General features: G+C 60.6%; 5 protein-coding genes across 5 annotated transcripts; all 5 read right to left on the bottom strand.

Moving 5' to 3' along the window:
* Positions 1-1,299: 1,299 nt before the first annotated feature.
* On the bottom strand, positions 1,300-2,997 carry LBRM_16_0650 (conserved hypothetical protein; the record flags this gene model as incomplete). Its single annotated transcript, XM_001563617.1, has 1 exon — positions 1,300-2,997. The coding sequence occupies one exon, from the start codon at positions 2,995-2,997 to the stop codon at positions 1,300-1,302; it is 1,698 nt and encodes a 565-aa protein (XP_001563667.1).
* A 1,521-nt stretch (positions 2,998-4,518) lies between these two features.
* LBRM_16_0660 (conserved hypothetical protein) lies at positions 4,519-6,504 on the bottom strand (the record flags this gene model as incomplete). Its single annotated transcript, XM_001563618.2, has 1 exon — positions 4,519-6,504. One exon carries the CDS (start codon positions 6,502-6,504, stop codon positions 4,519-4,521), a length of 1,986 nt encoding a protein of 661 aa, XP_001563668.2.
* A 1,690-nt stretch (positions 6,505-8,194) lies between these two features.
* On the bottom strand, positions 8,195-9,529 carry LBRM_16_0670 (apurinic/apyrimidinic endonuclease-redox protein; the record flags this gene model as incomplete). The annotated part of the gene is made up of 1 exon (XM_001563619.1): positions 8,195-9,529. The coding sequence occupies one exon, from the start codon at positions 9,527-9,529 to the stop codon at positions 8,195-8,197; it is 1,335 nt and encodes a 444-aa protein (XP_001563669.1).
* A 1,033-nt stretch (positions 9,530-10,562) lies between these two features.
* LBRM_16_0680 (conserved hypothetical protein) lies at positions 10,563-12,218 on the bottom strand (the record flags this gene model as incomplete). Its single annotated transcript, XM_001563620.1, has 1 exon — positions 10,563-12,218. One exon carries the CDS (start codon positions 12,216-12,218, stop codon positions 10,563-10,565), a length of 1,656 nt encoding a protein of 551 aa, XP_001563670.1.
* Positions 12,219-12,924: 706 nt separating this feature from the next.
* Positions 12,925-15,501, bottom strand: LBRM_16_0690 (conserved hypothetical protein; the record flags this gene model as incomplete). Its single annotated transcript, XM_001563621.1, has 1 exon — positions 12,925-15,501. One exon carries the CDS (start codon positions 15,499-15,501, stop codon positions 12,925-12,927), a length of 2,577 nt encoding a protein of 858 aa, XP_001563671.1.
* Between the last annotated feature and the right edge of the window lie 100 nt (positions 15,502-15,601).

Raw genomic sequence — 15,601 nt, forward strand, 5'->3', positions numbered from 1 at the left:
AGAAAGGAGGCAAGAAGACGCGAGAACAGGCGCTAACAGGTCAATGATGAGAAGTATAAGATAACAAGTAGGTAAGATCGAGAGGGTAAAAACAGGATACTAGAGTGAGGGGGGGGGAGAAGCAGTCACACGCTATATTCAAAAAAGAGGATGAGAGAGCAGCGGGGTCCCTCGAAAAATAGCACTAGACATACGGCTCGATTCTAGTTAAGGTCATTGGGGAGTAGGGTAACAAGGAGGTGCAAGGGCGGGAAAAGCAGCCGGAGCGGGACACCGGCCAGCTGATGGAACAATAGCTTAGTCAAAAGAAGTCCGCATTACGAGAATTAAGAGAAAACAAACATGCATTCAGGAATATGGGCTCTGGGAGTCAAAAATATTGAATCGAGTAACCTATCGATCCGTATATAGCGGGACGGGGGAACAGATTTAGCGACGTAAGAGGAAAAGGGGAGGGGGGGAAGCGAATTTCGTAGCAGCGTTCAGTTTCGGCCAAGATAAAAAAAATGAAAGGGAAGGTTTCGGAAAGTTTCGTAAAAGGGAAGCGAAAATCAGAAGAGGACTTGCAGCGGCATAGGTACCCTCTTGTGGGCACAAGGCAGGACCGCAGTTGGAATGATGACGGTTGGGAGGGCAACAGGCGGTGAAAGTGCACGCATGGGGGGGTACGTGTGTACACCACGAGACCAAACTCCTTATAATGCTATCAGACCAGGCTGCATGAGAAGCAAAACAAAACGCCGGGAGACGGGGGGGTTCGCCGTGGCAGAGGAGAGAGGGAGAGAAGAAGTGTGAAGAGAAACACGCAAGCACGTGGAAGCACGTGGAAGGTGAGGGAGGGACACTGTCACACTGATGAGAGCGTGAGAAAGAGAAGTGCATCCTCCTTCCCTCCCCCCCCCCCCACCCCTTGACACCTCAACGCCACCACTGTGAGAGGGATGCGAAATCGCCGCCAGCAAAAAATGGAGTAAAGCGAGAGAGAGAGAGAAGGAAGGAAAGCGGGAAGCGCTCAGAGAGGAGGGGGGAGGGGGAAACGGCGAGGGAGGCATCAGCTACGATGCATCTGGGCCAGATGCGCCTCAGCCGTTCGTCCGTGCTCCGACATGGACGCCGAGCCCCTTGTTTCTTTCGTTCTTCAGAGGGGGTGGGGGGAGTAGAGAAAATGAGGCGTCAGCCACCGAACGAGCGTAGACGAGCGAAGAGGCCTGTGGTGCATCCATGTGAGAGACAGGCCATGAAGGACGGAGAAGGAAAAAGTGAGGCGTGTGGGTGCGCGTGTTTACGTCACCGTGTGCCCTAGAAGAAACGCCCCTGCAGCATCTCTGCTAACTGATCTCGCGTGCGTGTCAGTTGCGCGTTCTGCAGCTTCATCTGCTCTAGTGACAGGAAGCTGCCGCGGTGCTGCTGTCGCGTTTCGGTCAGCTGCTGCTCCAGCTGCTGCACACGCCGGTCCGACTCCACAATCCGGCGCTTGTGCGCCTCTAAGCCTTCCTCGAGCCGTCCCAACTGCACTTCCAGGATGTTGCGCTCGCGCTCCTTCTTCGCCAGCGCAGCCTCACGCTCGCGGAGGCCATCCTGCAATTTTGAGTTTTGCATCCGCAGCTCCTCATATCGACGCTGCACCTCCCCTACCTCCACGTAGGCGCGCTCCTTCGCTGACTGAACCTCCTGCAGTACTTGAGCTACGTTGGACTCCAGCTCGCTCGCCCTCTCTTGGGCCTGTCGAACAGCACTTTGCTTCTCCCGCTGGAGAGCGCTGAGGCGCTCGTTCGCCTCTGCAAGCTGTTGCTGAGCAGACGCTAGCTTGCGTGCATGACTGTCCGCGCTGAGGCGATACTGCTGGCCGTCCTGTTGGGCTTGGCGCAGCTCGTCACGCGCCTTGCGCAACGAGGCCTCCTGCGTCGCTTTGGTCTCCTCAAGCTCTTCACACCGTGAACGCACCTCAGCGAGGCTGCGCTGTGCACTTTGCAGCTGGCGCTGTACATCCTGCAGCTGCTGATCACAATCTCTTTGAAGGCGGGCGGTGCGCTGCTCGTACTGTCGCACCGCATCATTGCGCTGTAACTGCAGCGTTGACACCTCCCCGTAGAGCCGCTTCAACTCCAATTCCTGCGCCTGCCGCGCCTGCGCCTCCAGAAGCTCTGTCGTGCTCTGGAGGCGCAGCGATGTAGGCGGTGAGGACGCGCCAGCGCCGCGGCAGGCCCCAGATGGGTTCGTCGGGTCCCACCGGGCCAACTGAGCACGCAGCTTGAGCATCTCCATCTCCTGAGTACGGTTCACGCTGCGTAAGTTCTCGACGATCGTGTGATGGCGCTCCTCTACAACACGGAGGTGCGCGGCGTGGTTGTCGCTCGCCTGGCGTAGTGCCTGCATCATCTTAGCACGGAGTCGCTCCAGCTCTTGCGCCTTGGCGGCATTCTCCTGAGTCATGACCTCCAGCTGAGTCTTTTGCACCACCGAACCCGTCTGCTCCTCGGCCGCATGCTGCTCCTGCACCCTCACCTTCCGCTCAGCAGCCTCACGGGCCGCCTCTGCCTTCGAGGTGGCCCGCTTAGCCGCCTCCAGCGCCGTCTCCAAAGAGGCTGCGCGCTCCGCCGTGCGAAGCGCATCTTGTTTGGCGGTATTTTCCGCCTCAAGGGCGCGCGTCATCTCGAGGCGGAGGCGCACAAGCTCCCCCTGCATCTCGCGCACAGCCTCGAGATAGCGCTGCACCTCTGCCGCCGCCTTGTCCTGTACATTCTTTGCGAGCTCCTCGGCCATGCGGACAGCATTCGATACGTCGAGCTGATCCCTGTGAAACGCATCCAGCTGTGTCTGCAGGCCCACCGTCTCTCTGCGCAGTCGCTCCACCTCCTCCGCCTTTTCGCGTATCACGGCGTCGTAGCACTGGAGAAGTGGTATGGCGATGTCGGGGTCCTGCATACGCTGGCGCATCTCCTGCACCTCGTTGCGGGGCAGCTGCAGAAGGTCCTGAAGTTGGCGTTGGAGGCGCATGTTCCACTCGTCGCTTACGCGCAGGCGCTCATGCAGTTGTTGCATCTCACCTTGAAGCGCCCGTAAGGTGGCTGAATTCACGGTTGCAACGGGCGGCGCGGCAGAGGGAGAGGAGGTCGCGCCCGCCAGTGCAGTGCCATCACCGGCGGCATCACGCGGTGGTGGATCAGATGACGTGCCCAGCATCGCAAGTCCCGTCTTTCCCCACCCCGGCTGTGCCCTTTATGGTTCTTCAAGTAGACTCCAGTAGAGCAACGACGCTCTTCTGCAAAAGGCCCCTGTGTAGACTAAAAAAAAAAACGCGAGCGACGAATACCTCAGAGATTAACCTCTGCGTGTGCGTGTGCGTGTGCGTGTGCGTGTAGGGGGGGTGAGTCCAGGTGATGTGTCGTCTCTGTGCACGTCTTTCGGTGAGGCACGTGGGTGCCCGTGCCTGGCGTTTGCAAGTATGTCTATGCTGCGGTGTATGTACGGCAGTGTGTATGTATGGGTGTATGTGTGTGGGTGTGCGGCGCCTTCACCATAAAAGGCCCCCCCCGCGGGATGAGTTGAAGCACACCGATACATCGAGAAGCGCGAGAAGAAAAAGCCACGTTCGATGGGGAGAGGGGGGCAAATGAAGAACAAGGCAGTGAGGGCGCGAGTGACAAGGGCAACTGGGCGTCAGGGGTACTCGGCGGCTCGGTTCGCCTCGACAGAGGTGCACAAGCACATCGAAGGAGGGAGAAAAGAGACAATCGGACGCAGGGGCGGCAGTAAATCACCGGTCGATCCCGCAGCAGGCATCGTTGGGCCACGGAAAGTCTTGCGAATGCGGCACAAGCCGCACATTACGTCCCCGGTACACACACACACACACACACTCAGAGACGCGCACACAACACTGCGTGCTCAACTCTGGGCCCCCGCTCCCACGCATGGCAGAGCACACCAGGTGGCTCGAAAGTGTTGTTGCCGTTGGTGCCTCGATATATATGCTGCCGTTTACCCTGTCGGTTAGTTCTGTCTTTCTCTTCTTCTGTCCACGCGTAGTTAGTGTAGCAGGATGGCTCGCATGCAGCAGCAGTTGAATATGGTGAACCCGCGGCTCGACAGGCTCCACCGTAGGTAAAAGGCAAAGAAAAGCGGGAATGAGGGAATAACGAGCTCAACACATCACACGAGCACTCGACACGGTGTGTTTAACATCGCCATCCTGCTGCATACGTGCGTGTGTGATGTGTCTCTCACTGGAAGGCCTGATGGAGAGCTTGACGGGAAGGATAACGACTCTGTGTTAGAGGAGGAGGGGGGGACACCTCACGCGGTAGGCGGACTCGCACCATCAGCATACGTCACCCCCCCCCTCTGGGTGTGTTGTTGCCTGCAGCTCCGCTAGCTTTCCCTCTGCTTGTGTCAGGCAGAAGGGGTAAATGAAGTAGCAGCTACACGGAAAGGTGCACATCCTCTTGCGCACACCCACAGGACACTTGCTCCGTCGTCATTACAGCGGCAAAGCTGCAGGTGGCAGCAGCATGCTGACTAGAATCGCACGCACCACTTGCGGGACTGGTGCTCGCACAAGCCGCAGACACGGTCGAAAATGAGATCGGCAATGTCGGTCTGCAGCGCATTGCACAGGCTCACGACCTCGCCGCGCATCACCATCGTGAACGGTGGCGGGACAATTCCCGCGTCGGCCGCTGTGGAGTTCGCGCCATCTGCATCGCCTCGGACGCCGAATCCGCTACACGTGCGAGTGTTCACGCGACCACACGCTGGCGCCACATCCAGCTCCCCGTGGCAAGTCGCTCTGTGCTTCTCAAAGGGAGGGGCAGCGGCAGAGGTGGACAGCGGTGCCTTCCACACATCTGCAAAGGCGGTACTGCTGCTGCTGCTGCTGCTGCTGGCAGTGGTGTCATCCACCCGGTATGTCTGCTTGCACGAGAGGGGGTAGCGCTTTGTCTGCACCACGCGCCCACCAAGTCGAAAAATCGTCTCTGCCGTGAGAAAGATGATTCGAGGTGTGCCCGTCAAGGGGAAGTGGTAGCGAGCGCAGTACTCCCACATAAGCCAAGTGGTGGTGGAGGCATAGCGGAAACCGCGAGAGCCGAAGCAGCGCGCCAGCGGGTCCCTCATCGGATTCAACCGCGCAAACCTCTCAGGGTCGTCCAGCTGGGCAACGTTATAGTACCGCGTCGTGCCACGTGAAGTATCAGTAGAGGCCTCTCCATCAAGCGCCGAGACGTTGGCCGCGTCGGCGCGTGCGTCACCCGAGAGCCCTGCGCCGGCACTTGCGGCTGCCCTTCTCTCCTGCAAAGGCGCAAACGCTGAGAGTGGCACCAGGGTGTAGAACTCCACCTCATCGGACCTAACCGACGCCCCAATCGCATGGACCTCATGCTCGGAGAGCCAACATGGGCTCTGCGCTTGCAAGCGAGTGAAATGTGGTGAGTCCGAAATGGCGCAAGTGCGCTGGTAAGAAAGAGAACCACCGGCGAGGTTGAGCGGCTGCATGTTGCCCCCATAGCCCCTCGACAGCGACGAGGTCTCATGGCCTCTCAACTGACGCAGACGCGCAATGACCTCGACAAAAGTGGCGGCGCGGAACTCCGTGGCCAAGGTTGTCTGCTCCAGGTTGAAGAGTCGCACTGCCACGGACACGGTGGTGGGTACTAGGACCCCCTCCTCCTCCTTCACCACCACGGTCGCGCCGACCCTCTCGAAGGCGGTCTGCGACGACCAGAAGGGCGAGAGAAACCGTCGTGACTCCGCTGCGCTCCGCAGGGCGTTGGCTACGTCGCCCCAGTACCGTGACCCATACAGGTTCACTGGCTCTCCTGCACTGTATGGCATAACACCAGACCTTGCAGCTCGCTGTCCACCGCCGCTGTTCTGCAGCTGTGCTATGGTCTCTTCTGACAGTGGCGCCGCCTTCACAGCGGTGATGGCGGCAGTCCCCTCCCTCCCCACCATCTCCACTTCATCCGCAAAGGCCTCGGCGTTCTCCAGCAGCTCCTCCTCCCCGTTGGACTCGCAATCTCCTTCCACCGCATCGCCGCAACCCGGCTCAGCCCTTTCTGCGGGGTGATGAGACCCAGCCATACCACGCCTCACCTCATCTGAATCACGGACACGCTCCGGAGTTGCCGGTGCCCCTGCATTGGTCAACTGGTCTTCGCCGTCAGCATCAGCCGCAACAGCGGACGACGACAACCGTGGGTGCCCGAGCAACGACCTCAGGGCGGCGGTAGCCTGGTTCGCCACAGTGTCCGCATGCACGACAGACACTTGGTACATCGGCTCGTCCCCCTCGACGAGGGCGTCGTGTGCGTCGCTGCGTTGAGTGCCCGCATCCCAGTCGCCGTCGACAGCGCCACGAGGCCCACGACCAGCATTGCCGGCAGCCCAGTCGTTCCCGGCACCGCTTTTTCCATGAAGCAACGCGGCATTCCGTGGCACCATCCCAGTCAACGTCTTTGCGTACAGGCGCAGCGTGCGAGACGGATGCAGAGCAGCGCCTGACATGAGCGCCTGTGCAGGTCCGTCGCCACCACAGAGGCGTTGCGCAACACGACGTGAGAGGAACATGGAAAGCAGTGAGAGAACGCGGAAAGATGAGACAGGGGCAAAGCGAGAGGAAAAAGGGGGAGAGGGTAGTCTGTGTGCCTGTCTGTCTGTCTCTCTCTCTGTGGGTGTGTCAGCGCGAAGCCTGAGAAGAGCGTGCGGAGTCGGAAGGCGGCAGAGGCAGAAAGGGTGAGTGAAACGAAGAGAAGTAAAACATGTGAATGTATGGGGGAAAAATGAGGGCGATTGGAGGGGGTCGGAGCGCAGGGAGGGGGAGAGCACGAGGCACAGGCTGGTGAAGAGAGAGGCGTGGATAAAACGAGAGGAGAGAAGCGCCGTCGGCACTGCGCCAATTGAACACCGCCAGTGCGCCGCTCGCAGAGGATGGGCAAAGCCCGCGTAGTATTTGCTTTGTGGTTTCGCGTTTGTGGCTGTGTTGTTGAGCACGAAAGTGCGCTTCTTCAGCGACACGCAAGGAAAAGGATGGGAAGGCGTGTCTGTGTGGGGGTGGGTGGGTGTATGCGCGCACATACTCGCTGAGAAGATCAGCAGGGACGGTAACTCTGCCAAGGTATGCGAGTGCGAAGGAGTGAGCGTGCAGCTGAAAGAGAGAGAAATGTGGAACTGTCTTGCACGCGTGTGATTCAGATGGCCACCCCCCCCCCCACTCCTCCATCACGCAGAGGCGAGCAGCGTGCGGCAGAACGATAAGGAAAGGAGGCGAGAGAAAGCCGCAGCCACAAGAGATGCCCCCTATGGGAGCTGAGTTCGTATAGCCCTTCAGGGGGAAGAAGGGGAGATAGTGGTGGCTGAGACACTCCCCTGTCCACGACTTTGCCTTCCCACTGACGCTAGATCACGCCTCTCGCACCGGCAGGCGGAACACAATCAGTTCTCGTCCCATCCGAGCCTCATCTATGCGTGTCTATGATAGGCGCTAAGGGGCGAACGTCCTCTGCCTGGGTCACTCTCTCCTTCTCCTTCCCCCCCCCCCGCCACTTACGACAGACACGCACCGGCAGGCAGGCAGATGACGAAGAGAAGACGCTCGAATCTGCACGCACACACCAAACAACATCGCCTTGTGCCCCATGCCTGTGTGGTGTGTGTGGCCAGGAGACTGGGGGGAGGGGAGGGGGGGCAAGGACGGAGGAGACCGTAGCCCTCCATCACCGCCAAAGAGAGAGGAAGAAAGAGGAAGAAAGCGGCAGCAAGACAGCGTCTGGGGAAAAAGAGAATGGAAGAGGGAACGGTACGACGGCAGCCAGAAGTTCCCTCACCCGTGCGTCCAGCCCACCCCTGGCTGAAGCAGAGCACAAAAAGCGGTGGGTAAAGAAGAGAGGAATGGGGGGCAGGAAGAACACACGCGCACAGGAGGCGGAAGGACATCGGGCAAACACGAGCCGCGCTGCCACCCACCCACTTCCTCAGAAGGACCCCCACCACCACCACCACCCTCCTCCCTTTCATTTGAGTCTCCATGGCCGCTGTGCCCCGCTTCGCTGCCCCGCTCTGAGTCTATGCGAGGTCGACCAAAAAAAAATAAGAACGCCTACGTGTGACCACGTCACCTGCGCAACAAGCCGCGTGCCTGCCCCCCCCCTCCCTTGGCCGCTGCTGCCTTTGCCGTGGACCGACGCAGCGCCCACGGTCATGGGCGCCGCATCCACATCTGAAACGGACAGTGATCACTGCCCATCACTGTCGGCATCGGGAAGCAGTCCACGACGTACAATGCGAGTCGCGAGGAGACAATGAAGTAGTCCAGGCGCCACCCCAAGTTTCTCAGACGGCCGTTGATGCGCTGTGACCAGAAGGAGTACACCGGGCCGGCCTGGGGGTAGAGCTGGCGGAACACGTCAACTGAGCTTGTCCGCCGCATTGTCTCGCGAAACGACATCCGCTCCTCGGGTGCAAAGCCACTGCTCTCCTGCATCGACTTGAATGTGCCGGCGTAGTAGCGGTCGTAGTCACGCTCCGCCACGTTGAGGTCGCCGGCCCAGATAAAGCCGTACGGGCTGCCGCCGCTGCCCGCCGCCACCGACGGGACGGCAGCATTGGGGGTAGCCCAGACGTCCAGCTGGTGAAGGTACTCCCGCATGTTTGGATCAAAGGACTGAATGCGGTAGGGCAGTCGTGCCAACCCCATGCCACTGTTTGCCACGTACGTGTTGACGAGGGCAATCCGCAACGAGGGCGATGAGGAGGTCGAATCAGAAGAGAGGAATGTAGTCAGCACACGGCCCTCCTCATCGCCAGCACCCTCTACCAGCACCGGTGAGCCGGTGGCTGCATCTGCCTGTGGTGTGGACGGCAGTATGAAGCCACGAGTGCACCGCGCGTGAAGCTGTTGCACAAAGGTGCTGTTTTTCATGTAGGTGCGAGTTCCCGAGTAGCCCCGCTTGAAGGCGCACGGGTGATCGACAAAAGTGTAGCCGTCCACCACGCCGAGGACCGCATTAGCGTCCGCCTCGTCAGTGTTCAGCTTTGTCTCCTGCAAGCACAGAACATCCGGCTTCTCGGCCTCAATGAACTCTCTCAGCACCGAGGCATTCTTCTTCAGCAATCCGCGCAGGCCCGCTACGTTCCACGTAATGAACTTGTACATGTGCGCTGGGTCGAAGTCGCTGTCGGCCGTCTTGCGTGCGAACGGCACCACGTTAGACCAGATCTCCGCCTCGGACTTCTTTGTGTTGAGGGCAGCGAGGGCCTCAGCAGTGCGGATGAGCTTACCGACATCACCGTTCGTGATCTTCGGTGTGCTGCTCGTGCGACGTGCGGGGCTGCCAGCCGCCTTCTTCTTGGCTCCACCTGCAGCCAGAACAGTGGCAGACGTGGCGACCGTCGTGGTGGGCCCTACCGCAACCTCTGCCTTGACTCGCTGGCCGCTACCCGCCTTCTTCAAGGGCGACAGCTCTGACGGCGACGACGAGGCCGATGAGGACGTAGAATCACTGCTAGACTGCCGGTGTCGCTTCGCAGCCATGGTGGAGAGATGATCGCAAGGGTGCGGAAGGGTAAGAGCACGAAACGTCTAGGAATGCGCTAGGGGTATGTAACAGCTTTATGTGCCTGTGCAATGCGTGTGTATGTAGGTGGGTGGGTGGGCGCGCGCGCACTGCAAGTGTAAAGCACGCAGCCCTTGGCTACTATGAATGAGCTGCAAGAACTAAAGAGAGGGAGAGGGGAAGACAAAGCAGAGAACGGACCAGCAGGCGCATGGGCAGCGTAGATGTGTTGGGAGGCAAAGAGAGAGGCGTAATCGAGAGGTCTAAGGAGATTAAAAAGATGCCTGGGCGTACACGCGGCATCGAGGCACGCCATCCTTGGCGGATGGTTATAAGGAGGGAACGGTGAGAGGGGGGTGCCCGTCGGTGGGTGGACTCTACGCCCCATCACACACGTGCACGCACACGCACACACATGGAGCGCAAACGCGAGAGACACAAGAAAGCACGTCTGCGGGCCCTAAGCGCTGACAGAGGCACATCATCCCGTAGACGTTGCTTCTCCCCATCCGCCTCCGTCGCCCTTCCCCCTATACGCTTTGTTATTCTCTCCTCACATTGCCGCCGTGACTGACATCGCTCTCCCTTTCGCCTCTCCGGCCCGGAGAAAGGCGGGTCGGCGAACTCGAACGAGGGAAGAGCGGAGGAAAGGGAAGGTGCGAGGGGAAGCAGAGGTAAATGAGGTAGAGAGAAGACAGGGCCGAATCGCACCAGTGCTCGTCACCCCTTCTAGAGCTCACCAGACACACATACATACACCAAAACAGAGACTGTGCCGCCACCTCCTCCTCCCTACACCTTCCCCCGTCCGCTCCGTCGCGTCGGAGAGCCAAGTGATGAGTAGGGGTGGAGAGACGACCAACACCCGCCATCCTTATTCCTCTCCTTAAGCTGCGTGGTCTCCTCACTCAGGGGAAAACGCGCCATCCTCCCCTCGCGTATGCCTCCATTCGCTGTGCACAGCACGACCCTTACTGGCAGCGTCGTACACGCGGCGTACGGCACCTCTGCTTAGTGTCGCCGCTTCTTCTTCTGAACTACGACCGTTGCCCCAATAGGCCCGGCAGACTTCGCTTGCTTGGTGGCCTCCGGATCGCGACGAAGCAGCACTGCTGCGCGAGACGCGCCTCCTGGTGGCCGGTACGCCTGCGACTTCGGCTTCTCTTCCCCGGCAGTACGCGGTGAGGCTGCACGAGCCGGGTACTTGCCAGGTGCGTGCATCGCCACCCAGTGTGCCCCGTACAGCACCGGATACTTCTGGGTCAGCACGTGCGCCCCATTCAGCTTCGTCACGATTATTTTGTTATCCATACGCAGTCTTGTGAAGACGGTGGCGCACAGAAAGTTGTAGCTGTCTGGCGCCCAGTGCTGCAAGCTGCACTTCTCGTTGAACTCACCTGTGCAAGCCGCCGATGGCGCTACAGGGACAGTGGTGTTCGGGCCTGTACCAGCCCCTGCGGCCTGCCCCGTCTGAGGACGGATGTAGAACTGGTAGTCACCAGCGAGGTTGCCACTGCCTCCCACGACGAACTGGGCGCCGTTGGGAGCCCATGCAACCATGTTACGCGGCGCCTCACCGAAGGTTAGCTGTGCCACACCATTCCTGCTAAATAGTGTGCACTTATTACGTGGCATCTTGCCGTGAATGACAAGAAGCTCATCCGACGTGGGCGACCACTGGCAGTCGTGCACGGTCTCGCCCTCGCCCTTCAGATTCACGTCTGTGATCCTACGGTTCATGACATCGACGATGTGCAACTGCACAGTGCCGTAGTAGCTCTTCCCGCTCGGGTCCCGTTCGGACTTAACGAGGAGCGCCACGTAGTTGCCGGACGGGCTCCAGAAAAGGTTTGCTGTCTCGGCGCGGCCGAAGTTTACCTGATACAGCGGACCGTCACGGAGCTGAGGGAGGCGGTAGACGCAGAACGTGGCCTGGCGCTGCTTGTAGAATGGCTTGAAGAGAGCGAGCATTGGGCGGCCCTCGGCGGGAGCCGTCGCGTACTCAATCTCCTTGTCCTGCGCCAGCATTAAGTCCACCTTGCTCAGTGTCCCGTTGACGGCAGCTGCACCGTCATGATCAGCGTCCGCCTGCTGCTCGCCGTTCTGCCCGCTGGGGTCTTCCGCCAACACTGTGGATGACGTCGTGGCAGAGAGGTCGCCGTTCATCGTGTGCAGCCAGCCCTGCACCGGCCGTACCACGTACGCCTCGTCCGCCGTCCAGATCATGGCCGGCCAGCGGGCCTGCATACCGCGACGAAGCAGCTCGCCGTTGGCGGTCGAAAAAACGCTCAGGTTTCCGTCGGGGGTGCGCCTCTGATCCATCATGGCGTACGTCACGAGGTATGTGCCCCTCGGCGAGAAGGCCAGGCTCACCGCGACGTGGGGCATCGGGACGGAGAAGAGCGTCTGAAAACTGAACCGGCACGGATCGTCCTCGGCAGCGGTGGCGCTCTCGATAACCTCGGTGTACGTCAGCGTGGTGGTGGTTGCGTGAGCGAAGCAGGTCGGTCGCGCTGGGTTGAAGGCTACCTCACACTCACGGTAGTCGCCGGTGTAGCAGTTCGCCTCGCCACCGAGCTCCGTAAGACTTGCCGCCTTCTCGTTGTACACAGCAAGGACTAGTGAGTCGTCCTTGCGCAGGACCATGGGTAGGAGTGCGGTGGACATGGTGAAGGCAGCCCCTTGTGCCGTCTCTGCGCGTGTGAGGTGGTGGTGGTGAAGCGAAAGGGAGGAGAACGGGCGAATGAGAAAGAGGGGAGAGGCGAGGAGGCGTTCCCTTTAATAAGGGCGTGGGTGGGCGTGGGTGTGTGGGTCGCGGTGGATGCGGTGATGTGGGTGGGTGCGGGTGAGCAGCGGAGGGGGGTGATGGAAGCGATCACACCGGCGATCGACAGTGGCTTCCCGTGATGATGGGTAAAATACACCCAAGACGAGAGAAGCGAAGAGAAAAAGAGAGAGAGGGAGCGATGAGAGAAGCGGCCGCCAAGGAGTTGGCGGACACGCACGCGCACATCCTGCACTCGGGGGGAGGGGGGGGTGAAAAACACCGGTGAACGCATCTGCAGCCGCAGACCCCACCCCACAGTGAGAAAAGGGGTTGGGGCGAGAGACTGGAGCCGAGGGAGGTAGGCAGGAGTACCTGCATGCTACCCTCTCCCTACTCCGCTGCCGGGCGACATCGTCTCTGCATCTAGCCCCGCTCATGTCTTCCTCCTCCCTCGAGAAGGTACAGAGAGAGAGAGAGAGCGCACCACTGACTCTCCATCAGCGCTCTTACCCACGGCTATGCCTCTACAGTACCGTCTCATTACAGCACCAGCTGCTCTATGAAGAACACACACATACATCACACACGTGGCTCACAGAGGGCCTCTTACAGTAGCGACTGCGGTGCTGGTGAGTTGTCGGAGGTGCCAGACGGAGAGTACCCGTCCGGGGACCAATTCTCAAGCCTAGAGTGCGGCTTCAGCAACAGCCGGGAGTCCACCTCGTGCATGATGCTATCCGTCCCCTCCCCATCCTCTTCGTCTTCGTCCGACATGGGCAGGACAATGGGCAGGTCTGGCGGGAGCGGCTCACTCGGCCGGTACTTCTTCAAGTACGGGTTCCACTCGATGATAATGGGCACTGTTAGGTTGTAGACGGCAGCGATGCCCTCGAGCGTGTCGTAGTTATCCTCTCCCGCCAGCTCCACCTCCTCGATGGCATCGTCCAACTCACTCAGCTCTGGCAGCTGCTGCTGCTGTGGTGGCGGCTCCAGATGAGACGGAGAAGCCAGCGATGGCAGTAGCACTGCTTGCGCAGCTACCGGCGCAGTCAGTCCCGCGTCCCTCTTACCTCCTGATCGCTGTCTCAGCTGTGGTGGTGGGTCGACAGCGCGGCGAGGCGGAGCAGTGGAGAGGCCAGCCTCAGTGCAGCCGGTCTGCGGGAAGTGGCTGAGGTTCGGAGGGGGACTGCTGACACGGCGCCCCAGCATGGTCGGAGGACGCATACAGGGGGTACTCTCCTCTTCGTCCTCCATGTAGTCCTCCGTGTCGCTTCTTGGTGACTCGACCACTTCCGTCTCGATCACCGAGCGCCCTTCAGGGGAAGAAGAGAGCGCAGCACTGAGAGGACTGCGGTGCATGTTTAGGTGGCCGCTGGTGGAAAAGGCCGCGCCAGACGCGCACTGAGGACCACAACCACCTCGGCGCTGAATCGGAGTCAGGAAGTCATTGGGGCGGCTCACATCGCCGCTAGTCACCGCTGCCTTGGATGCCGTGGCGGCTGAAGCTGGAGACTGCCCATTTGTCATCGGCGAACAGGACGAGGTGTATGACGGAGAAGCAAGGGACAGGGACGACGCAGAGGCTCCCCGGCGTTGCTGAGATGGTGAAAGCTGCGGTGGCCGCTGCACCTCCGTGACATGCCGCTCTCCCTCCCCCTCTTTGCTGCCGGCGCGCGCGCGACTGCGGGCACCGTTGCTCCACCTACCCTCACCAAGCGAAGAGGGCGGTGAGACAGCAGAGAGCGATACACTCGACTCCCGCGCCGGCGACGGCGACGGCAACACTCGTGCCCCACCCTTCGTCTCTGGAGACGGCACCACAGACGCTGCTGTAGCCCACCCGGTAGTTCGCTTTCTGGGCTCCCTCTGATCGCTCTCACCATCTGCGGAGGGCGACTGCAACCTGAGCTGGGAAATTTTAGCGCTCACGCCAGACGACGCCATATCACCCCTGACAGAGACGCGCCCTTTCGGTCCGCCGACAGAAGCCACCAGCATCTCCCCAGTCGGGCTGCGGGAGGAGGAGCGAGAGTGGCCGCGCATGCTGATCTCGCCTGCAGTGGTGCCGGAGCTGCCACCACCAATAACGTCTCCCTGAGGACCGCTGTCATGCAACGGCGTCGCTTCGACAGCCGCGGCGGCTGCGGTTGACAACGTGACCACACCTGAGAAGGACGGAGGCGGTGCTAGGAAAGATACAGGCGGTGACGGCGACGAGGTTTTGGGCGTGGTGCAGCTGCGGCGGGCCCTGCCGCTCGCATGCGCATCTCTCTCTGGACTCGGTGACGGCTCCATCACATCTTCCTTCAAGTCGATGAGATCAGATCTGTCTGGCGAGGAGCACAGGTGGATGGGCATCGGCATCAAGACTGGCGCCGGGGCGCAGGAAGGGGGAGCGGCGTTGGGGTAGCTGTTCGGCATCGATGGCTCCGGAATTTGAGGAGAGCGGCTCGTGCCACAACCGCTGTCCATTGCCCAAGCGCTGCATCGTCCCTGACTCGCGCCGCCTTCGCTACCAAGAGGAAGCACCCTGCCGCCTACCCCACCGCTGGAGACGCCTGTACCAGCATCCCTTTTCGAGCAACCACTCGGACTGCTACTGAATGCGGAGTGGTGCCAGGGAGCTGCGACACTGTCACCACAGCCTGCATCAGTCACCTGCGACTTCGCCGACGTGGAACGTGCCGAGGTAGTGCCGCTCACTGTGACTCCCAACGACGCTGTAGCACCGGGAACTAGTCTCGTGCGTGACACTGACGTCGATGACGGTTGCGGCGGCGAGACTGGGGAAGGCGCAGGTCTCACCTTGAGGTACGTGTCGGGTGGCAGCACGTCCCCCTCGCGGAGCGTGGGCGGCAGCTGAGGGTTCCATTGGCGGATATCAGCAACAGACACCTTGAAAAGTGCAGCGACACTGAGAAGAGTTTGTTGCTGAGCTGAGGCACCAAACTTCAGACCTGCTGCATCACTGACGTCACTCGTACGTTGTGGCAGCGGTTGCTCTCGCTGCACAGCGGTGGCCCAGCCAGCCAGCGCCGTTGCGCGGGCAAGCGCTACCTGCAGCGCTGACACCACCTCCTCGGGAAGTGATGATGGGCGGTCACGACAGCGGCTGTCGTGACGCACATCCAGTGACTCCAGCGCTGTGCAGAGTAGCTCAACCTGCCTCCTCAGTCCCTCCATTGCTCGGCCACTGCCCCTTTTCCTGCTGGGCTGAGGCGGCAAAGTGAAGCAAAATGGCAGAGAGGGCCCTGAGGGAAGAGAGGGCAGAGAGAGGCGGAGA

This window comes from Leishmania braziliensis, chromosome 16 (genome assembly GCF_000002845.2).
Source record: "Leishmania braziliensis MHOM/BR/75/M2904 complete genome, chromosome 16".
Lineage (NCBI taxonomy): Eukaryota > Euglenozoa > Kinetoplastea > Trypanosomatida > Trypanosomatidae > Leishmania > Leishmania braziliensis.